The sequence below is a fragment of the Squalius cephalus genome, assembly GCF_949319135.1.
Source record: "Squalius cephalus genome assembly, chromosome: 11".
Lineage (NCBI taxonomy): Eukaryota > Metazoa > Chordata > Actinopteri > Cypriniformes > Leuciscidae > Squalius > Squalius cephalus.
Window position 1 is genome coordinate 13,773,379 of NC_137132.1, and position 24,578 is coordinate 13,797,956.

The 24,578-nt window shown below is 37.7% G+C and overlaps 1 protein-coding gene across 11 annotated transcripts in view; it reads right to left on the reverse strand.

Annotated features, from left to right (window-relative positions):
- Window positions 1-16,247, reverse strand: part of ncam1b (neural cell adhesion molecule 1b) — a 100,612-nt gene extending 84,365 nt beyond the window's left edge. For 9 of the 11 annotated variants that reach the window (XM_079885262.1, XM_079885256.1, XM_079885260.1 and 6 more), the window contains exon 1: window positions 15,921-16,184. In XM_079885262.1, coding sequence (XP_079741388.1) covers window positions 15,921-15,972 — 52 coding nt within the window. In that variant the 5' untranslated portion in view covers window positions 15,973-16,184. Of the gene's footprint in view, window positions 1-15,920 lie in introns of all 11 variants that reach the window. The other 2 variants (XM_079885255.1, XM_079885258.1) reach the window with 2 other exon arrangements.
- Between the last annotated feature and the right edge of the window lie 8,331 nt (window positions 16,248-24,578).

The window sequence follows — 24,578 nt, forward strand, 5'->3', positions numbered from 1 at the left end:
ATCCTAGGGTCAATAACATGATGATCTTTGTTTTTTCACAAATAGTCAAAAACATCAGGGTGATTCAACTGTCCTGATATCATAATGTAGAAGAAAAACATAATTAAAATAATAAAATTCATTTAAAAACCCTAATAATCATATTTATGCCCATTCATAAAGGGAGAAGCTTATCAAATGGATAGTTCACCCAAATATGAAAATGCTGTCATCATATAGGCTACTCACTCTCAAGTTGTTCCAAACCTGTATGAATTTCTTTCTTCTGCTGAACACAAAAGAAGATATTTAGAAGAACATGGGTAACCAAACAGTTAATGGGCCCCATTGACTTACAATTGTGCCCATCAACTGTTTGGTTACCGTCATTCTTTAAAATAGCTTCTTTTGTGTTCACTTCAGCAGAATAAAAAAAAAAAATCATACAGGTTTGGAATAACGTGAGGATGAGTAAATGATGACAGAATTTCCATTTTTGGGTGAACTATCCATTTATTATTTGAAAAACTAGGACAGAGTTGTCCACGTTAAGAAATGTGTGCGAACATGCTTCCTTTTCACACAGCTCACTGCGCGCATGTGCGTGAGAGAGAGAGAGAGAGAGAGAGAGAGAGAGAGAGAGAGAGAGAGAGAGAGAGAGAGAGAGAGAGAGAGAGAGAGAGAGAGAGAGAGAGAGAGAGAGAGAGAGAGAGAGAGAGAGAGAGAGAGAGAGAGAGAGAGAGAGAGAGAGAGAGAGAGAGAGAGAGAGAGAGAGAGAGAGAGAGAGAGCAACACTTTCTCACCAGCTGTCCCAACTATGAGGACATTAGAGGGACTTTCTACACACAATTTGAAAAACTTTGCCCTAACTTCCTAAAATTGAACAATAAAACACAATTCCAACACCTATTAGGTGAAAAAAGAGATTGTATCACACTAGCGGCAAGATACATCGATGCCTGTCATAAAAAGAGAGAGTTGACGACTATTCAGTGATGCGCTCACACACACACACACGCTCGTACACAAAACAAACACACAAACACTTACACACTGAATTCTAAGTTGTTCACAGAATTTTGAAATGTTCATAAACTGTTTTACTATTTTTATTTATTATTTTTATTTAATTGAATTATTATTATTATTTTCTGTACAAAATGTTGTAAATCATTTTATATGTTGTTTTCATGCTTTGGCAATACGAATGTATTTTTGTCATGCCAATAAAGCTTTATTGAATTGAATTGAATTGAATTGAGAGAGAGAGAGCGAGAGAGAGCTTTTTGATATTAGTCTGAAAGAAATAGGCTATCAAATTATTATTATAATTCCTTAGACTACATCTCTGGGAACCTGGTGCTTGCGTTTTAAACTAGATTTTCCTTTTATCATGGAAACTATTAATCAATAATGGATATTAATAACACTTCAGCTGACACTTTTATGTGTTCAATAACCAGCTTCAAGTGTAAACATAATGCCTACAAAGCCCAGAATTGATTTAGGCAAAAATCAATGCCCCACAAAAAAAGAATGCAACAAGATCTGCCAAAAACCTGCTGTTATTTGGTGAAAAAGCTGCTGGAAGAAGCGTGTGTCATCTTAGTGACAGGGCAACAGATGGCGGAGAGACACCTCCTCCCCGTACACCAGCCGTAGGCATCCACAATACTTAACAGTCATGCCAACATTACAGCAGCACGCTCAAATGCACGGGTCAACTTCATTCTTGGACATCTTGAGATATACAGTGTCTTACGACAAAGGAGAATCAAGGATTCCCTTCTCTCGTCTGGTCCAGGTCTGTGAGACTCTGGGCTTGACTCCTTGAGCTGAGGGAGCTTATCAGAGCTCTCATTACAGAGAACAGAGATGATCAGAGAGAACAGATCCATGGCTGGGAGCGATGCTCACATCCAACCCATTCCTCTTGTTCTAATTATAGAATAACAAGCGGTGTGTCTGCTGAAACATTCACATGCTAAATGGAGACTGTTGTATGAAAGAAGATGAGCTACCAACTAAATAAACAATTTATTAAACAACTGTTTGGATATTTAAACATTTAGCATTGGAGTGAGTCATGCCTGCCAATGCCAAACTCAACGTCATCACACTGGGGTGTTATGGTTGATAGGATGTTCTGGGTGATTTTAGGGCATTCCTATGTGGTTGCTAAGTGACCCTCTCAAAATAAAGGATTCCTTTAGAATTCAAGTTCTCAAGCTCCCAATGTGATTTCGATTTCAATTAATTTGGGTATACTTTTAATTATAATATCCATTTTATAAATAAATTATTTTATTTATTTATTTATATAAATAAAATAATTTCTTACTCTGCTAATGCTGAATTGCCAAATTTGTGGAATTGAATCACATTGGTTATTTGTTCGTGAATTACAGTATAAATACATTTCTAACAAAAGACTGATCTTAGGATTTTAGGACAATTTAAATTAAAATCACAATTGAAATTATTTGATGAGTGACCAATGGCAATGCCAATATCATGGAGAGCAGGGTGGCCAAAAACCCCACATACTGTATTATATTACACTTATTAAAACATGTTTCAATGAATTTTAGATTTATTTTACACAACATTTTCTAAATTAGGAATAATTTGAAAATGAATCAATATATATATATAAAAAAAGATCTGAACATGATACAAAAAAAAATAAACCTATAAAATAAACAGATTCAAACTTTAGTTAGCAATAATTAAAGTTAGCAGCAATTCATAATTTAAATTAAACATACATATTTAAATACTTGTTTAAATTATATAAAGCCATTTTTGCTGAATGTCAACAGTAGAAAGTATTATGATGGTTGCCTTCATATTACTAATAATAACAGTATAATTTCAAATGCTATTTAATTCCTTTAGGTACTATACGGTTATCCGGACCACATGTGATGACCTACCCCAACCCCGCCCCTAAACCTACCCGTCACTGGGGTCACGACCAACCAAGAGCGGTTGTGGTCACGTGTGGTCAGGATAACCGTATAGTACCTTCCTTTATTTAACATTTCTATCTGTCTAATAATTTATTATTTTGACAGAACAGTTAAAAAAAAGACTAAACTTAAGTAAACTAACCAAGACAGAGAATGAGAGTTCCTCACTCAGCGCTGTCAAAATAAAAGCCCCACTTCCGACACTTAAAGGGATAGTTCGGCCAAAAATGATATTTAACCCATGATTTACTCACCCTCAAGCCATTCGAGATGCATATGTCAATCTTTTTTCAGATGAACACATTTTCAGTTATTTTAGAAAATGTCTTAGATCTTTCAGTGGTTATAATGTGAAGCTATGGGGTCCACCTTCTTCAAGTCCCAAAATGTGCATGCATCCTTCACAAAAGTAATCCATCCGGCTCCAGGGGGATAAACGAAGGCCTTCTGAGGGTAATCCGTGCGGTTTTGTCGTAAAAATATACATATTTTAAACTTTATAAACGAAAATAACTGGCTTCCGGTAGCGGTCGACACAGAGATGGATGCTGGTGTATGACGTAGGACGTAGCGTAGGAAGCGTCGTGACGTAGAACGTACGTAGAGTTTTGTTTTGCTCTGCTCTCTGGCTGCGCTGTCACGTTTGTTCTACGTCACGACGCTTCCTAAATCATGGGTTAAATATCATTTTTGGGCGAACTATCCCTTTAATGAGGCAAACTGAAAATCCGATCATTCCAAAAAAAAAAAAAGTGCCACACATTGGCCAATATATCAGCCATGGCAATATATTGGTCAACAACTATTGTATTGTTCATATCTGTAGCACAAGATGAGTGACACATTTCAAGTATGAGCAATAGTAATAGTGATGCTTACACAAGCACGACTAAACACATAGGCTATGCAAGATTGTATGTTTTTGTAACCTAAAAGCATCATTCTTGAGGTTTCATGGCTGCTCTGTGCAACTATATTTGATGATGGAGCTCAGAATGAAAAAAAGAGGTAGTGACCCTGTTCCGTCATCATGTATTTACAGAGCGGTGGACAGAGGCAGTGAAGTAGAAAGACTAATGCATGTTCTCGTCAAGCTGTGGGGTCTTGGATGACGCACTCGCTCCAGCCTGACGTAGCAAATTTTCTGCCATCAGACCAGAAGGGACATTCCTGATTGAGTGCCTCGTAATGCTGCCTGCTGGTCCACATAGCCACCCATTAAAAAAATAAAATAACTATCCCTAAAATAAACCACTCTCTATTCACAAGTACTCTTTGAGATGCAACATGAGCATGAAGGAAGCCCCACAAAAGCAGCTTGGTTAGTAATAATACTGGTATCTGCATTAGCACTAGTAATAGGGAGCTTCTTGACAAAAAGCGAGATTGTTTGTTTGCCTTATTCATTGCGTTTCGACTGTCTCTGATGGTCTGACTGCTTGTGGACTTTTTTTTAATCAAACTCCACATGGAACATCCAGTAGAAAAAAAGACAACACGGCAGGGGTCATGGCACATCCTGATTCTGTTGGCCAAGTAAGTGTGAGGCATTTCAGGCAGGGGAGGTCACCCAGACACACTGGACTCTCCATCTGTGTGTTCGTGCTCGTAAGTGAGAGAGAGGGGGGGGGAGGAATACAGACAGAAGGGGAGACAGCAAGAAAGAGGCAGAGAGGGGATGTGTGTGTGTGTGTGTCTGTGAGTCAGAGAAAGAAAGAATGAGTGAGAAAAAGAGATGAGAAAGTAAAAATAAAAAATAAATAAAAAAATAAAATAAAAAAACTGTGAGACACATGAGTAGACACTCATCTTTTCAGCGTTACATGGAAAGTGCCACTCTCTACAAATAGACAAAATGGGACTTAATGTTCTTCAGAAAGCCGACACGAAAACTGCCGCAAATGAAACTGAAAGTTCAGCATTGCAGACGCTCATCATGCAATCATCATCTTTAAAATCAGTGAGACTAAATTATCTTACCAGTGCTGATGCCGCTCTCTCTCCTAACTCTGATGAATTTGCATATAGCACGATAATTGAAGATCGGATTTGTATTCGTTTTGCAGACACACATTTATGTGGCCAAATGTAAATGGAACAGTTTTAACAATTCAGATAGTTATCCGATTAGTAAAAACGCATGACATGACCAGTTGTGAAAAAGACCCATATGTATCATAAAAAAAAAAAAAAACATTATCATCATTTCACAATAAATAGGATAACAGGAGTCAGGGCTGAAGTTTGGGATTATATTCATGTCAAAAAATGTAAAACATTTTAGTAATCAGTAATTAAAACAGATCTTAGTAAAGTGATTTGATTATGCTGTAAAATGTTATTTCTTGGATACAGAGGAGATCAAGTCCTCAAAAAGTGGCAAATGCAGGCCAACCACACACTATTTTGCAAGTGAGTTTAATTTTGTTAAAAAATAAAAAAACAAAAATAAAAAAAAACATTAAGACACCAAAGTGTACCGTATTTATGACAAGTGCCACATACTGTCTGGTTTTGAGACGCAATGCAAATAATAATAAAATAGTAATAAAAAAGCAAACAATACTGAGGTTAACTATGGTTTTAGAAATAGCTGTAAATGCCTGCAAGGACAAATAACTTTGTAAATGCTTCAGAAAGAATTAGGCAAATGCAAAGAAAAGAAAACAGAAGGCTCAAGTGACCCTTGAAACACAAACTCAATGTTGCTCATTCCACATGCGAATCGTGTAGCTATGTGATAGTTAGCCATTTTTCACTTACAAAATACAACCTCTAATTGCATTTCTTAATTCAGTTTCTCAATATTTTTCAGCAGTAGACAGATGCTATAAAGACATCAAGCACTGTGGAAGAATTAAAACCAACCCTGCAAAGAGAGAACATGCCCTCGGGAAAAAAGAAGCAAGTGAATAAATCAGAACCATTAATGAAGAAAAGAATACTGCCAGAACTGACGTTTTTGACTGCAATGTGTGCAATACATTTGGATCATCATGTATTGTGATTCATTTAACTTGATATTATTCATATTTTGGTTGAATTCTTACATCCTTAGTGTTTTAATTATATTTAATTTTATACCATGGTCTGTTTGAATGTTCGATTCAAATTGGCTGGAACGGTGTAAAACCGTTTAATGCACAGGTAGTTCCAGTCAGTTTAAAATCACTGCTCTGTATCAATGTATGCTTTTATTGAAGCACACACACACAGATATTTTAGTAACACTTTATTTTACAGTGTCATTGTTACACTTTACATCTAGTCACTGTAGAAATAACTGTAAATTATGCATGTAATATTTGCATGTAATTAACCCTAAACTAAACCCTCATCCTAACAGTAAGTACAAGTTAATTATTATAACTCAGTACTTAAATGTATAATTTCACTGTAACACAGACACAGCCAGTGTGCACGCACTACTATTGTATGTTTCTGTCAATGGATACGCACCACATGCGTTTCACGTGAGAGTAGCTGTCCAATCAGCTGTTAGTATGTAAATCTGTTGCTGACATCACAGTTCTTCACGTGCTGGTGTGTGGGCTGGAGACACGCCGCTGATAGAGACTCTGCCTGCATCAAAGCCTATTTATCTCCTGTCTGGGAACATTCTGGCTTCCCAATACATTACAGCAGCTATGGTGAAAAAAAGTGGACAAAACAGTCACTCTTTCTAAACTTTGTTCGATGCGAGTGCCAAAAGCTCCATTTACGCCGTCATCACCCGGGTGTTGATAGTGCGCGAGCACAGGTGAGACCAAAACAGCACACATTACCTTCTGTGTGGAAGCAGACACTCAGTGTTAATTCAGACAGGCACAATACAATGATGAAAGCCCTGGGCAGGGCTTGACAATAAGGGGTGCCCGATGGCCCGGGGCCAGCATGAAAGACACTCGGGACAGTGATGCATCGTCACAAAAGTTTATCATTTGCGCGTTTAAGCTTTTCCAATTTTTCCAATTGAATCATTCACGTGCATGATAACTTGCGAAAGATGCTAAAGAGACTCTCAAGCATTGTGTGAGAAGTTTTGTCAGCCAATACGAAGTTGAGTTTGCTTTCAAGTTTTACTAAACTTTTACTAAACAAAAATTGTGTCAACATGCCCATCTTGGCAAGTATCCTAGTAAACAGTCGGTTATGCCTTAAGTGAACAGTCGAAAAAGATAACGCATGTGTACAGCATCAGTATATTGGATACGTGCATTGGTCTTAAAGTGACAGCAGCCTAATATCCCCGCCGCTGTCTGTGTTTTTAACGTTAAAGTCCCTGTGAACCGGAAGTTGCAAACGACTTTTCTCCAGTGTTGTGACGTATTTCCAAGTGAAACGGAATATTGAACAGGGGGCAGGGTTTTACTTTAGCGCTCCTCCTCTCCATCTCTCCTCATAGACTAACGGTTTGAGGGGAGTCGTTAAGCGGTTTCAACCCAAGCCGTCAAACTGACGTCATCAGAAAAGGAACGCCATTCCAGAGCGTAAACTTTTCAGATTTTGATTAAAGATTACCACGGCAAACAATTTCTGCGTATTAACTTGCACGGATTAATTGTTCACCACAAGACTAGTAATATGCGCTAACAAAGTAAATAGGGTCAATTTTGATTTCATGTCGGCTTTAAAGGACAAGTTCGGTATTTTACACTTAAAGCCCTGTTTACAGATCGTTTCTGATGAAATAGAACGGTTAAGATTAAAATTTTGACACATGCTGCTGTCCCGAGAATTTTAGGGTTATTTCGCTTTCCCCCCCACCTACAGAATGGCTGCATAGGTGCACTCAAACATATCCTTCCTAAAACGCATTAAACTTTCGTTTACAAAGAGATGAAACTCACCGAGTGGTCAGGGGTGTTCACTGATATGCTCATACAAAAATCGCTGCAAAAGATGCTTTCCAACAGGTGTTTTACCATTCGTTGTAAAACTGTGGATCTATTTTTCCAAACGTCTCACACCCGTAGATTCTTCCGTTGAGAGCTTGAATAATAGACACTCCAGCCCAGTTGGTGGCGATAATGCACCTTTGCCAATTGCAAGCAAACCACTGGCATTTCATTGAATACACAGAAGAAGCAGAAGAAGAAGCGGTGGAGTAATACCGTACCCCACACAGCTCTTTCAATACAAGTCAATGGAGTTGGACAAAAACTACGATAAAACCTGTTGGAAAGCATATTTTGCAGCGATTTTTGTATGAGCATATCAGTGAACACCCCTGACCACTCGGTGAGTTTCATCTCTTTGTAAACGAAAGTTTAATGTGTTTTATGAAGGAGTGTTCGAGTGCACCTATACACCCAGTCTACTGGTGGGGGGGAAAGCGAAATAAACCTAAAATTCTCGGGACAGCAGCATGTGTCAAAATTTTAATCTTAACCGTTCTATTTCATCAGAAACAATCTGTAAACAGGGCTTTAAGTGTAAAATACCGAACTTGTCCTTTAAATCAAACAGAAGACAACAAACAAAACCAAAAATCATTCACGGCTCTTGACTGAATAACTTTAGTAACTTTAATAAGGGTTCATCTTTATTTAAGATTATATAGTCATTTTATATTTGATTACTTTATTCAATTTCTGTACCTGAAAACTACCGTTAGACCTATCTGAAAAACCTGAAAAGCATTGTTTATTTTATTTGTATTTTTGCTCTGTTGTATTTATTTGTGCAATTGCTTGTAGTTAGATTTTGTTGTTCTTATTTTATTTTTCTTTATTTTGTATTTGACAGAAGTCCTTTTTTCCTGAACACAGCACCGAACCGTACCGAAACCCTAAAACCGTGATACAAACCGAACCGTGAGTAATTTGAACCTTTACACACCTAATTCAAATAGGAAAGAGATATTTTAAATTGCAATAATATTTAATAAAACTAATGTTTTTAACTTTGATCAAACAAATCCAGCATTGGTATACAAAAATATTCTTTCAAAAACATGTTACGGATCCCAAACTTTTGAACAGAAGTACATATCATTATGGACAAGTGTCATTATGGACAAATACAGAATAATTTCGTTTCTAATCTGTTTTTACTAATTGTGCTTTTCAAAGCATTGCATTTATCAGTGGTTTTAATCCATATAACACTCTGAAACACCTCTGAGTTGAAGGATAGCATATACCACTGAACCGAAGAGCTTGACAGTAATTATTTGCCAGTGTTCAGGCCAACACTATTAGACCAGGTGCAAAACAAATGTACACTATCCTTGACAGAGGCTACATTTCAACAATCTCTTACTGAATAAAAACAACAGCCACATCACTGAAGCCACCCATTTGTTTGGAAACCTTTAGAGAAATGACAGCACATCGAAAAACAGAAGTCATAAATAATATTCATTACAGGTGATGTGTTAAGGTAAAGGGTTGGTCTCATTAAGCAAGAATATGCTGCTGTTCCTCCAGCATTCTGCAGGCCTAAATCTGCCAGCTATACTCATAATCAAAGGTGAGGCCAAGCAGAAGAGCTACATCCCAGGGAGCCATTTAGTCAAACAGGATGTCCCGCAAAACTCAGGGCTCATTCCCAGACATTGCCATTTACTACTGGCCACGCAACTCCCATCCAACATCACTGTGAGAGGCACATCCATCCCTATTCCATCACAGACACTAGCTCATTTAATAAAGCCATCATTGTATAGCATTGGCATCAGTGATATGTCATATGCTTTTAAAACAACATCTGCAGCTCTCTGGGAAATACTGTAATCTTGGAAGTTTAAAACCATCTACTAGGACACAACATGTCAGACAGGATAAGTATGTGACCTCTGTTGTACCACACAATCCCGGCTGAAGGCTTTACGGTTTCAATGATTCAGTTGCACATGGGTAAGCCCTGTACAGGAACTCACCACCAAATGGTGTAGAAACGCTGAATGTAACACACTTTTGCCCCTGAAGGCCTTCCCGGATTATCCAGTTTATGACATATGCTATTGCTACACTATTTGAACCTTGAAATAGAAACAGGCGACCAAGAAAGACCTCTTGGGGAGAAAAAAAATTGTTAGACAGTTCACAAGACAACATGCCAGGACGACACGTATCATGATATGATACAACAAAATCAATGATGAACCTTGTCCTTATGAGCAATGAGCATGTTAAAATTAATCATTTGATTGGTTTATTTTATTTTAATGTTTTTTTTTATATTATTTATATTTTTATATATTTATATTTTATATATATATATATTATATATATATATATATATATATATATATATATATATAAGCCAAACAACTTCACTGCTTCATAATATTAAAAAAATAAATAACGGCAAGTCAAAGCCATGTGGTTTATCAATACAGAAAAACGCAGGCAAATTATTTTTATAAGATACAACAGGATCAATGACCCTCGATTGTGTGGATGTATTAATTTATTAATAAAAGTATTAGAAATTACAAATGAAATGCAATTTATACTTTGGTCAATGACTTATTTGAGCATGTTTTGAATTTCTGAATTAAAATTCATTTTGATGATCTTTTATCAATATTTCTTACAAAAAAGTTCTGAAAAAAACAATGATTAAGATGTTTACACACAGGCATTCTGGTTTAAGGAAAATATGTTATTACACTTCTAGTTTATGGTTACACCACATGACGTTTTTAAAAACATTAAATTGAAACGTTTCTTGAAAACATTTTTAAAAGCCATAGAAAAACAACATGAACACAAAAAAGTGAATTTCTAAGAACTCTGCACGTGTTTTAAACTAGATTTTTGGACACTCATATGCCATTGACCTAACACTGGATTATGGTTGAAGGCTAACTGCAAACAGAAATCTAGGCTACTTTTTGGGACATACTGCAAATACAGACACAAAATATTTGACGTTGCTATTAAACGTCAAACAGATGCACAAATCTCATCAGCGATGAAACAGATTCCCACTGTGTCACACTTTATGCATGACATCCCTCTGCGCGCATTTGTGTGGGTGTACGGTGGTAATGATCAAGGGAAATTGATCTGTCAGCACAACATCTGTCCTGTTATATCCTATTTTCTTTAGGCCACATCCCCTCAAATTCAGATTCGAGGATGTGAGATCAGCCTGCCGTGTTTCCGGATCAGTGGTGGCGCTGTGGGTTACATCATATTTATTGTTTTTGTCTTGCTCGGGCCCTCAGAGTCAGGGCAGGCTATCTCTAGCACAGCTAATTAAAAGCCCAATAAGAGCTTAACTGCATATCAGGAGATTACATCACAAAGATGACTCATGCCCACAGCCTGGGGGAGTGCATCATGTGACCGCAGGGCTCCGCCCATCTAGTCTCTCAGATGACACTGATGAGGTCCCAGGGCATCTCCAGAAGAACAGCCTTGCGTTTTTCTCTCATCATCAAAACAATGACATAAGAGGAGGGGATGCACGGCGGCAAGCATCACTATTGCTCATTTAGCTTTATCAAATTTCCTCACATAGAATTCAACTTTGTGCGTAATTTACCCTACGCTAAGGATGTGATGATACCTGAAATCTCGCATTTTCATCTGGCTCACAATAAAACAGAAAAAAAAGAATTGTAAACCTTATGCGCCAGAAAAACAAGCACACAGCCATCTTTAAATTTTTGTCTTTGAACTTCCGTTTTAGCGGTAGCTCTGTATATTTCTACGGCATCACTGTCGAAGAGTATTTAGCTGGTGAAATGGATTTACTAATTGTAGAGCTAACTAAAGTTATCATGGCCACTGTAATGTTTGAAGCGGATGTCATAAATGTCAGTAGAACAGAGGACCGGGAAGATTTTAAAATGAGCGGTTCATTCATAAATCTGTAAGATCTTAACTTAACCACATGCTGCGAAAATAAAAACCGGAAGACAGAACACTGAGTGCAGAGCTGAAAAGGGGCGGGGCTACATAATGACTACAGAGAGAAGAATATCATAGAGATTTTGGAGTGGGCTTCCGTTTTGACTTGAACTAAACAACCACATAGCAACCACCCAGAACAGGGATGGGCAACTTCGGTCCTGGAGGGCCAATGTCCTACAGAGTTTAGCTCCAACCCTAATCAAACACACCTGAACAAGCTAATCAAGGTCCTCAGGATTACTAGAAAGTTACAGGCAGGTGATTTTTTCAGGGTTGGAGCTAAACTCTGTAGGACAGTGGCCCTCCAGGACCGAAGTTGCCCATCGCTGACCCAGAATATCTAAACCACAAAGAAAGACACCCACAACACCCTGGCACTGTGGTTAGCTTATCGAACTGGCTATTTCTTAAAGGGATAGTTCACCCAAAAAAATTGCTCATTATTTACTCACCCTCATGTCATTCCAAACCCAAACATGCCATTCTGAGTTGATGCATTTAAGAAAAATAGACAAGCAGCCCAACATGGTGACAATTAAAGTGCATCCGTCATGTAAACAATACAAAACTTTTGCCTATGTGAACAATCTGCCCATACAAGCTATTTTGAACAAATGTGCATAAATAGGCTAGGTGGTTCCCAATCCTGGTCCTGGGGACCCACAGCTCTGCACAGTTTGTATGTCTCCCTCATTTAACACACCTGATTCAGATCATCATCTCGTTAGGAAAGAGCTCTATGAACTGAACTGGGTGTGTCAGATAAAGGAGACAAAATGTGCAGAGCTGTGGGTCCCCAGGACCAGGATTGGGAACCACTGGGCTAGGCTATACTGACACTTAAGAGATCTCCATAAATCAAGACAAATCAGCCTATATTGTCATAATATTATATTAGGGATATTTTAGCGGATTCACTCTGCATTTAAATGTGGTTTTAGCGGATTCACTCTGTATTTAAATGTGGTTGTCTCTCCTGAAGCTCAGCAGTGACATGGCCCTTGGTCCTCTTAGCAGCATAAAAAATAAAACTTTTATTCTAATTGCAAATAGAATAGAGTAAGCAAGCAAAAAGTGATTCCCGAGTCCCGACCTGCATTAAGTCCACACAACCAAAACGTAATCAAAATCTGAAAATTTGCTTCCGCTCTGGAATGGTGTTCCCTCTCTGTCAGTTTGACTGCTTGAGTGGAATATTCTTAACCACTTCCCTCTAATCGTCAGTATGCTATGAGCAGAGATGGAGAGGAGGAGCGCTAAAGTAAAACCCTGCCCTCTGTTCAATATTCCATTTCACTTGGAAATGTGTCACAACACTGAAGTAAAGTCGGTTGCAACTTCCGGTTCACGCGGACTAAGTATTTAGATCAACTCGATGGTATCATTCACGATGCTTCATGTGAGTGGGCGGAGCTAAAGAGTGTTGCTTTTGTCTACTCTCTGATTGGTGGAATTTTCTGTACAGCATCACGGGGTAATGTGGATTCCATTATTTTAAAAAATAAGATGAACTATTATGAACTATGGCTTTAGCATAAGCAAATACAATGGAATAACAACCTGTAGCTCAAAGTAGGTCTGTCTTTAAAAGTTTGTAAGTTATTGTTCAAAATCAATTTCCTTATGAAAATTAATAGAATGAATAGAGTTTTTACTTCCGGATCCCACTGTTGCACTCTGCAGCTGTTTGTAGGCCAATGTAGGCTAGTTAGTAGTCTTATAAGCCAAGTGTTTCTGCGGAATTTAGGCTAAAACTTTCACATTACTTTAAGAGATTTTCCTGTTGTTGTTTCTTTCAATACCATAATATAGCCTACAGTTATACATCAAACATGGACTTTCAAACCAATTAAAAACATATAAGGACTACAACTACCACAAAGATGTGAGTTTACATGTTTGACAAATCAGACAACTGTTAGTACTGACATAGCCTAGCCTAGAAATCTAGACGCACCCTAGCGGCAGCAAAATGTATTTTGCAGCCAGGGTAGTCTAGCAACTCTCCATTGACTTTCAAGCTGCAAAAACCTAAATTGGGTCAGGCCAATCACATCGTGTATAGAGTAGGCGGGGCGGGCTTAACATAATGACGACAGAGTTGCGACGGTTCCCTGCTAACGTTACTTGAAAACAAAGAATGGCGGCTGCTGCTGGAGAACAGTCTTTCGAATCAGCTTTGGCCGCGACTCTGTCTGGAGGACTTGGAGTTTTTCTTTGAGAAAAGAGCAAAGAACGGCATTTAAGTCATTCTTAAATAAAGGAAGATGTGTTCGTAGTTTTGCCGTCCAGATTCAAAAGTTGAATCTATCATCTAATGTTAGCTCCGCTGTTAGGAAAACGCTCTGGTTGGTTGAAGCGCTGTCCTATTGCGTGCAGAGGGAATTTGAAAGACAGCCGTTTATCCCGCCCCTCGGATTGAGCCGTGTCTATGGTGAGTTGCCAGACCTAACATCTTGATGTAGGTCTGACTTGCCAGGCTAGACATAGCCTACGTTTTGTAGAAACACAATTGCTTCAAAATTCACATTTGATGTATGAAATCAATGTATGGAGCCCTATATAGGAAAGAATATATATTAAAAAAAAAAGTGTCAAAGCTTTTGCGTTCTCTCGCAAATGTTTTATGTTCCCCGAGAAACTTTTGTGTTCTTTGCAAGCAAACGCAAAGTTACTTGGGGGTGGGGGGGTGGAATGGGGGCACACAAAAGTTTAGAGACGGAACACAAAGTTTCTCTAGGGAACGCAAACCTTTTGCAAGATGAGGCAAAAGCATTATATTTTGGTTACCGCCCATTCATATATTATTTTTTCTATCACCATGTCCCTTCAGGGGCTCTGTAGAAATGTAATTTATGTTGTAGAACAATATGAGGAAGTCTCTCTAAGGTAATGTTAACCACTTATTTTATTTCGCTCATAAACACCAAACACTAAAAGCCCATAGGAAATTCCAGAAGGAATCTATTGTGAATTAGGGCCCATCCCAATACCCACACTTGTGGTCTTGGCCACTTGAAAGCATGTGCATGGCACACCACAGAAAGAAAGTGTGCAAGACTGTCCTAGGTCTGAAAAATGCCACAGCTCAGTGCCCTTAACACACACTAAATCCACTCCAATCCACACAACCTCTCAGCGCGGTTTTTGAGGCTATGCATATCCCATCATTCACCATGTTCAGGAACTCATGTGGACACTTTCCAGTGTAAGTTAAATTAATCATACATTGCATAAAATTTGGCAGTAAAATGTAGAGATGCTCATAAATAAATAATAAAACCTCAAATAGAAACCTAACAGTGAAATAAAATAATGTATAATTTAGCATAATTACTATAACTTAATGGATATAAGATGTATTAGTAAAATGAATAAATGAAATCATTTATAGACAAAAGCAATGCAAATTAGCCATACATTTATATCAAATGACTTCTGAAGAACAGTGATAACACACTTCATAACTTTAATGTATTTGGGATTCCTTGTTGCATGATGTAATACACAAAACAGGTTAATTACATCATTTACAGTTCCCGCCCAAACTCGCTGATTGGATCCTTCTCGACTCGTGCAGCAGGTGGATTGCCAAGAAATTCATCCCACCACAGTCCCATAAGGATTTAGAAAGGATCAATTCAAATCAGTGCGATTCTTTCGAATCCTTCTGCTATCCTATAGACGCTTTAACACAGAGCACAAAGTACAGGACTGCTTATAATATTAGATCAGATAATCCTGTCTTCTTAAAGGACAGGTTCCATTGTCAAAGCCAATGGGGTAGCCTAGCAAATTAGCTCATAACAAACAGTCCCTATAAACTGTATTATAATAATACCTGCGTTAGCAAGCATGCAAAGTAAACAACACATTGCCTCTCTCACATACTGTTACAGAAACATACGCAACAGTGCTGATCAATGAATGAGCACGGGAGGATTCAAACAGGTCCACAGATGCACCTGCCACCGACACTACATCACTGACCATAAAAGTAGAATGCAAATCAGAAATATGCACAAAACCCAAGCTATTTATTATATAACAGTTTGTATTTTGTGTACGGTTATTGCATAACACTTGAACGCGGTCTTACCTGCGCTGCCAAAGAAAAGAAGCACCAAGATTATCGCCTTGGTCGGAAACATTTCAATCCCTTTATGAAACACAGTGTGTTTACTGTTTATTATTGTCTTCCGATTCTTGAAATGAAGAATTCGTAATCCGTAAAATTAAGCCTGCGAAGTTCCCACGAAGTTTTCTGGATGGGACGCGAATATGTACGAGGATTCTGACCGTTGGACAGTATTGATATTTTTGCGGTTTAAATTCGCGTGCCCATATGTCGCGCGCTGAGAATGAGAGCCTAGAGCGCGTGCACACGCAGCTTCAAGATGCACGCGAAATAATCCGCCCAATCAGCGGCGCCTCTGAGGAAAGACAACGATATCATCAAATAATGCACTGAACCCAGCCTGGAAACTAAATACGACTACCACATACACCTAGACTGCCCAGAGAAATTAATGGGAAAGGGATCGATTTATAAACAAATATTTTTCACATACAGTATCTATTTCGGGTAAATTTAATAGACACGAATATTTAAAGTGAGTTCACGCACAAATGAAAATCCATATACTCTCATGTGTTGCTGTATAATATTCTTTCTCCTGCGCATAAAAGCGGAGATATTACGCAGATTCAGAATGTCAATTTCGGTCACATTCGCTGCTGATGTATGGAGAAAGATGCATGGTGACTCAGTCATTTGGCTATTCACTGTAACAACATGATGAAGGAAATTACGACAGTTTATTATTGGGATAACTGTTCTTTTAAGACACCTTTTGGTAAGGAAATATAAAATGTGGCATTCATCTTTTCTCGATAGATAATCGTGTAGATAATGTGCAGGCGGTGCCCCATTTTGTCATTCTGGAAATAATGATCTCCCTCATGCATCAGTTCACTGATGTTTCCTTTATCTCTCTATATCCCGACCCATGCAGTGCTAAAGAGGAACTGCTTTTCACTGTGGCTTTTGAAATGGATCCATGGACTTTAGAGAACAATGATCATTTAAAAGTAGAAAACAAGTAGCCAATTTAAAGCCTTGCTTAGGAGCTGGCCAAGTGTTTTAACTGCAGTATTGTCCTCATGCATTGCACATTATTTGCAATGATGATATTTGATTCCCCCAATCACACACACACATCTTTGAGGTATAGGCAGACCTACAGTAAACTGTCACTTTCAGAGCATATTAGGCTACATATTCATATTTATTTCACATTTATAAAGTCATGATGTCATATATAATGTTATACTTTTATAACAATTATGTTTTTCCAATATGTATAGCTACTGCCTTTTTTGTGGTGTAAAGACACCAACAGAAACAATGTATGGGAAAAAAGCAAACTGAAAGGAGCGAGGTGAAACAAAATAGTGGTTCATCATCATTATCTTAATCTTCTTCATTTGGCTATCATCACTATAGAACAATTTGAGTACAATTCCTGGACAATGTTACTTTGTTAGTAAAGATCTCAAAGGCTATCAGATTACCACCACGAGCAATCACGTCATTAAAAGTGGGTGTCATTGTCATTTGAGACATCTTGCATGGTATAGTAACCTTCTTTGTGTGTTTTCCGTGCAATTGTGATTGTTTCTTTGTACACCATAGAATTCAATAGGTGTGCCTTTTCTGCCTCCCAAATTTTCCTTTGCCTGAAAATAAGCGGATATAGGCCTACTCTTTCTGTCATCCGGTTCTAGTAATAACCTTCAGAACTGTCACATGCAGTTCACATGCACAGCATATATTTGGCTTATATGTAATTGTATTTTGCAGTTACAGCCGAACAAGCATTTGGTATGTTAGCAATAAACATTTTCACATGGCAGCAGATTAGATATGCATTGGATTTGCTTGCATTATGTATTTTATAGTAACGTAAAATTAAAAATATATATATATTGCATACTGATACAACAGCCTGAGAGATGGGGGGGGGGGGGACAATTGTAGTGCTTTAAAACAGTCAGTTTGGAAACTCTCTTATTTGCATTTCCACAGAGGAGCTGGCAAGAGTTGTACAGATGGCACTAACTGCAAAAGGAAATGTGTTTCTGCCAAAGTTTTGTTTGATGAGTCCTCAAGTAAGAGAATAGCTAGCTTTCATGCTTGGGCAAGAGAATTAGTGTTAACAATAGCATTCATCAATGTCACGCTTAATATGGCTGTTCCTACAGTGATCATTTCATTTCTGTGTGTGACAGTTATTCTAACACAAATAGTCTATTCCTTCTCCTGTGAGAAATGTTCTAACTTTATTAATCGTGCAATTGGCTTGGAGAGAATGGGTGAAAGCGCTGAATGATGAATTGTTTGTATCTGCTGACATCTGCTGGTCGGGTCATATAGGCTACCCCAACACGATCCTGCCATTTGGTATGTTTTCATGTAGAGGGCAGGCTTGTAACGTAGGACTATTTAAAAAAAAAAAAAAAAAAAAAGAAGAAGTGAAAAGTGACGTGACGTGTAGCCAAGTATGGTGTCCCATTCTCGAAATTTGTGCTCTGCATTTCACCCATCCAAGTGCACACATAGCAGTGAGTATTGAACACAGACACACACACACACACACACACACACACACACACACACACACACACACACACATCGGATTGGCTCCTTTACAAGAACACAAGAAGAACTGAAAGATATGGGCAACAGTATTGATTTTAAATTTTGCTACAGATTCTTATGTTCCAGATAAACAGTCTTTCAATATAGCCTACTGAACAGTGAATCAACAGTTCCTCTTGGGTTGTGCTTGGCAGTAATAATATAAACGTTAATTAACTTTTAACATTAATTTTAAGGGATTTTACTGGTATAGTAGCCTATAAGTGTAACTGTCACAAAATAAAGGCAGCTTGCAATCCCTTAAATTAGGCTAATGGACCACTTGCACTTCCGTTTGGAAATAGTAGGCTACATCTCACTTATTTCCGGTTGTGTTTACTTTCAATGTACTGTGGTCAATGAGTTGAACAAACTCCACCTAAAACGAGTGTCTGCAATAAGATTAAAAAAATTGGGCATTTTTATTGACAGGAGAAGGGATCTTATGATGTTTACTGTGTCCAAACCATAGACTGTAAAAAAAAAAAAAAAAAATAGGTCCAAACTCATCAGAACATGAAGTTTTAATCCAAACCAAGCCGATCTGAGAGAGCTGCGGCTGTTAAAAATACGCCATTATTTCACCACAGGGTGTCAGTGTTCGTCTAAACCAGTGACCAGTGTATGAGAACAGATGAATAACATAAGTACGAACCACGAACATTTATTTATTTGGATGAAATATTTGAGTAATTCTGTGTCATATTTCAATGTCAATCTTTTTACTATTTACATGTTTATGCCCAAAATGCTTATTAATATTCAAAGTAGTTGACTGCCATTCTCCTCTACGCTGTTAACCTTACTGTTGAAGATGAATTAAATAGACTATAGCCTATTTAACATCGTTACAGGCACCTCGCGAGCATTCATTCATTCATTCATTCATTCATTCATTCAACTATTTTAAAAGACTGGAATAAAGCATCAGTGCACTCAAGCAATACTTTTTATTAGTCAAATTAATTTAAAAATGTAAACTCAACAGGTATAAAATATAAGTAAGAGAAAAACACTATTACTGAGAAGACGAGCATATTGCTGCAGGTTAGTGGATAAATAGGCTATATTTAGCCTATTTATTATTCAGAATGCACAGTTGGAAAGAAAATATATTTATAGGAACATTTCAGCAGGCTCAAGATAATTAATACAGAGATCATTATTCATTGTTTTAATCAATTGGCATCCATAAAACGTAGTAATAATCTGCATTCTCATGTATGTAGGTGCGCTGAATGCTCTAACCGGAAACTCCCGATATAGGCCTACTAAGTAGAACGCGGAAGTAGTTGTGCTGGTAGTCCGTTATGACAAATGTCTGTGTTTTTCTTCAATTTCACTCCTCAGACTTTTAATATAATGCATTTTGTTTGTTTGTTTGCCATTTGTTTAGCTCTCATAAACTCCTTTCTAGGATACTCCCTCATCACACATACATTAGCATTTCAGACATGTACGCAATTTATGATAATCATAATTGGAGCTACTTTTAATTGTAAACAGTTTCAAGATTCTTTGGATTTTCTGTATGTTCTGAGCACAAATATCTTGCAGTCATTTTCATTTTCAAGCTAATAAATTCCCCTGTTTGTAGAGATAAACGCCTAATGTAATGATGTTTTCCGGAGAAGAATCGCCCCACTGTGACAAATGAGAGAGCTGAATTACTGCCATTGGATGTAGCTGCAATAGGACTGTCTAATAAAAAATGAACCAAACAACAGAATCCATTACATGCCTCTAAATGCCTTGATTCAAAAAAGCAAATTGGAATAAACAATTTTAGTTTGATTATGGTTTCTTGATTTCTACTTTCTTGATAATGCAAATTAAAGTCTGAAGTGTAGGCTGGTTGACAATAGAAAGTGACATAAAAGCCTTGTGATTCTTAGTTTGGATTTATATACAATAGACACAGTTTTCCATGACAAAAGGTTTAACGCGCACAAACACACGTTATCAATATCTATCTGCTATATCTATCATGGTATCTGCTCTTTGTTTGCACAATCATAGCGTTTCATTACAATCCAGGATAATACTGAAATGTGATGTTTTAGGTCAGATGTTCTTATGGGATTAGGCCTAATCTGTAGCATTGATATTAAATGTTTTTTGTTTTTGCTTTTGTTTAGTTTTTTTTTTATATATATATATATATGTTTTTTTTTTTGGGTGATTTTTACCTTTATTGTGACAGGACAGTATAGAGTGAACAGGAAGCGAGGTGGGAGAGAGACGGGGGATGGGAAAGGTCCACGAGCCGGGACTCAAACTCGGGCCGCCCAACTGCGCTACATGTCGGCGCACTGACCACAAGGCCATCGGTGCCGACAGTAAAAAAAAAAATTTATGTCCAATTTGTCCAAGAGTCCAATTTGAATGCTGCTGTTAAAGGTTGTATCAGCGATTTCAGGCCCAAACATAAATGATCACATTCATCTAATCTTTCCTAACGATCCGCTAGCTGCACGCCCCATAAGCAGGCCGTCAAAAAAACGCGTCTCTGTAGGCAGCCTAGGCTCTGAGATCTGCACACAAAAACAGTTGGTTTCACCAACCACTCAAAACCAAAATAAATAGTGTTCCAACCAATCACCGACAGGGGTGGGTGTTGTGAGGTTTTCGCGTGCAGCCGTCATAGGCAGCCGTGCACGAGCGCAAAATCTCACAACACCCACCCCTGTCGGTGATTGGTTGGAACACTATTTATTTTGGTTTTGAGTGGTGGTGAAACCAATTGTTTTTGTGTCGCTGATACAACCTTTAAATGCATGGCGAGGAGATAAACATGGCTGACTGTGTGCAGCTCACTGAGGGCGGGGTCTATGCTAATAGGGCAGAGTAATGGGGCGAGGCCTTTGCAATGTGACGTCACATTACATAGAAACTGCAAACGGCTTATTCTGAGACACACACTGCTTATGATTTATGGGGATTTATAAAAAAGGAGTGGGTGGATTTTTACCATTCTAGGGTGGTTGTGTACACACACTGCCGACACACAGTTATGTTCAAACACCATGTAAAAGTGAATTTTGCATGATAGATCCCCTTTGAAAAGATGGGATAACATCACATCACATCCACTACTGTGGTGGTCTAAGTGTATGATGATATATTCATGAGCCGTATCAAACTTTTCCCGAGCCCAATAACGTCAATGTTCAACGGAAATAAGCCATATATACTTGATATATCCAAGAATGATGTTTTTTGTATTCTTTGTTATTGATTGTGTGGTACACTATATGAAAGCAACAGAGAGGTAGATGGAACATTCACCTTTCATTTCCAGCACTTTAGTCTCTATTCTCATTCCCACACAGAAAGAGCAATTTTTTGCCCAATAGATGTTGCTTTGAGCAAAATCAAAATAACAAACACCAAAAAGAAAAGAAAAGACTATAATAGAAACCACACCATTCTCACATTTGTACTCAAAGCTGAAATAGACCTTTACGTTGAACCTGATAGTGTTCAATTTCAGACAGAGTAAACAACAAGGCATACTGTAGCCTACTTCCATTTCACTCGCTGGCATTGCTTTCTGACATACTGTGTGGAGAACTCCACCTTATTATTATTATTTTATTTCAAATTATCCCTGAATATGAATCTTTTATTTGCCGTGTCCTTCTGTTTTATACCCTGCATAACACCAAGCTATTTGACTAATTTCTTCCAGAACAGTGCTGAAAAGAGAAATTCTCATACACACATACATGTTGATTTTTATAAAGCATATTTTCATGGCCTGGCAGGACCATATGTATGTGCTGGACCCACCTGAGTTTCTCTTTTTCTCACTCTCACTTTGTTTCTCCTAATTTGTCATCAACACAACCCCGTAACCGCTCCTTTTACTTTTTAAGAAATAGGCCTATTCATAATAAAAAAAGATTATGCCAAACCACAAGATACACTTTAAAAAAAAAGAAAAAAAATCACCTTGACATTTTGACAGCCTCACAAGAATATACAAATAAATTTGAATTCAAACTGTTTATTCATATGTTGCAACACTACTTCCTGTGTATGCACTTACATATTGGATGTTTATTTGTAAGCAACCTTGAGCTTTGGAAAGGTAATATAAATGGGTTCATATATTATAGTCACAGTTTGGTTGACAAAGAGACAGTAGAGGATCTACTTGCAAGTAGTAGCTTAAATAAAAAGTGAAACTAAAAACCGAACCACAGACAAAAAATATTGAGGTGTAAAATAAGTCAAGTCAAGTCAAAGTTTATTTATATAGCACGTGCTTTAAAACATCATGAAACATGAACACGACAGACATGAGGAAAAAAAATAAAATTGAAAATTAAAACAGACAACATTCATAAAATAAATACCTAAAAAAAAAGAGAAAAAGATACAAATTACTCATTATTAAAAGCAAGTGAATAAAAGTAGGTTTTCAGCCGTGACTTGAAAATTGACAAATCAGGTGCAGATCAAACCTGAAAAGGCTAACTATTCCATAATGTAGGTCCCGCAATAGCAAAGGCACGATGACCTCTTTGTTTTAGTCTGAAACGTGGGATAGATAAAAGTTTCTGTGTCCCTGATCTAAGACCTCTGGAAGGATTGTATTGCACTAAAATCTCAGAGAGGTAGGGTGGAGCCAGGTTATAGGCACTTGTAAACAAATAAGAGAATTTTAAAATCAACCCTAAAGCAAACTGGCAGCCAGTGAAGTGATGCTAGGATTGGTGTAATATGATCACGTTTGCGGAGACCTTTTAAAAGTCTCGCTGCAGCATTTTGAACTACCTGAAGACTTGCTAAAGTAGTGGAATTTATTCCATAGTATAAGGAATTACAGTAATCTTATCGAGATGATAAAAATGCATGGATCACCAATTCAAAGGCTTGGGGATGCATGGGGACAAAGAAAATGCTTAACTTTGGTCAGCAGACGAAGATGGAAAAAACACGATCTGACAACAGAATTTACTTGCTTATCAAGTTTCAAGTCACTATCTAGAAAAACACCAAGATTTTTCACACAGGTGTTCACTGATGAGGTAAGTGTATGTACTTGAGGATGGTGCCTTAAACTACAATTAGAAGGGCCAAAGAGTATTAGCTCAGTTTTGTTTTCATTTCATTTTAAAAAAGTTAGAGGACATCCACTTTTTAATGTCATCTTGGCGCGCCAACAGGGGCTCGAGTGAATTGTTGCCCGACCGCTTGATAGGAACGTAGATCTGAGTGTCATCTGCGTAACAATGAAACGACACATCATATTTCATAAAAATGGATCCCAAAGGGAGCATATACAGGGAAAAAAGAGTAGGGGCCAAAATGGAGCCCTGAGGGACCCCCCAGTGAAGGTGGGCAGCAGAGGACACAGAGGAGCCAAAACGGACAGAAAATTTTCGATCTTTCAAATAAGAACTAGACCAATTTAGGACTGTTCCTTTCAGCCCCACATCATGTTCAAGTCTAGATAAAAAAAATATCATGATCCATCATGTCAAAAGCCGAGCTAAGATCTAAAAGCATTGAACTAACAGAATCTCCAGCATCTATTGTCAGATAGATGTCATTGAGAACCTTCAGTAAAGCTGATTCAGTGCTGTGGAGGGCTCGGAAACCAGACTGAAACTTCTCATAAATAAAATGGAGGTTTAAATAAGAGTGGAGTTGCCTTGATACAACTTTTTCTAAAACTTTTGAAATAAAAGGCAATTTAGAGATGGGCCTGTAATTATTAAGAACAGCAGGATCGAGATTTGGTTTCTTGATTGAAGTGAATAACAGAGCATGTTTGAGGTCAGCTGGAAAAATCCCCAGACTAAGTGATTTATTGACAATGGTAAGTAAGCTTGGCCCTATTGTGTCAAAAAGTTGTATAAAAATACGAGGTGGAATAATGTGCAGTGAACAAAATATAGGCTTGAGATGGGCAATAATTTCTTGTATATATGAATAAGAAATATATTTAAATTCGTGACAAACAGAAGAGCATGGAGAAGATATTGTCAGAGTTGTGTTCTTGTTTAGTTTGTTTTCATTGAACTTGTCTGCCTGTCATCATGTCAC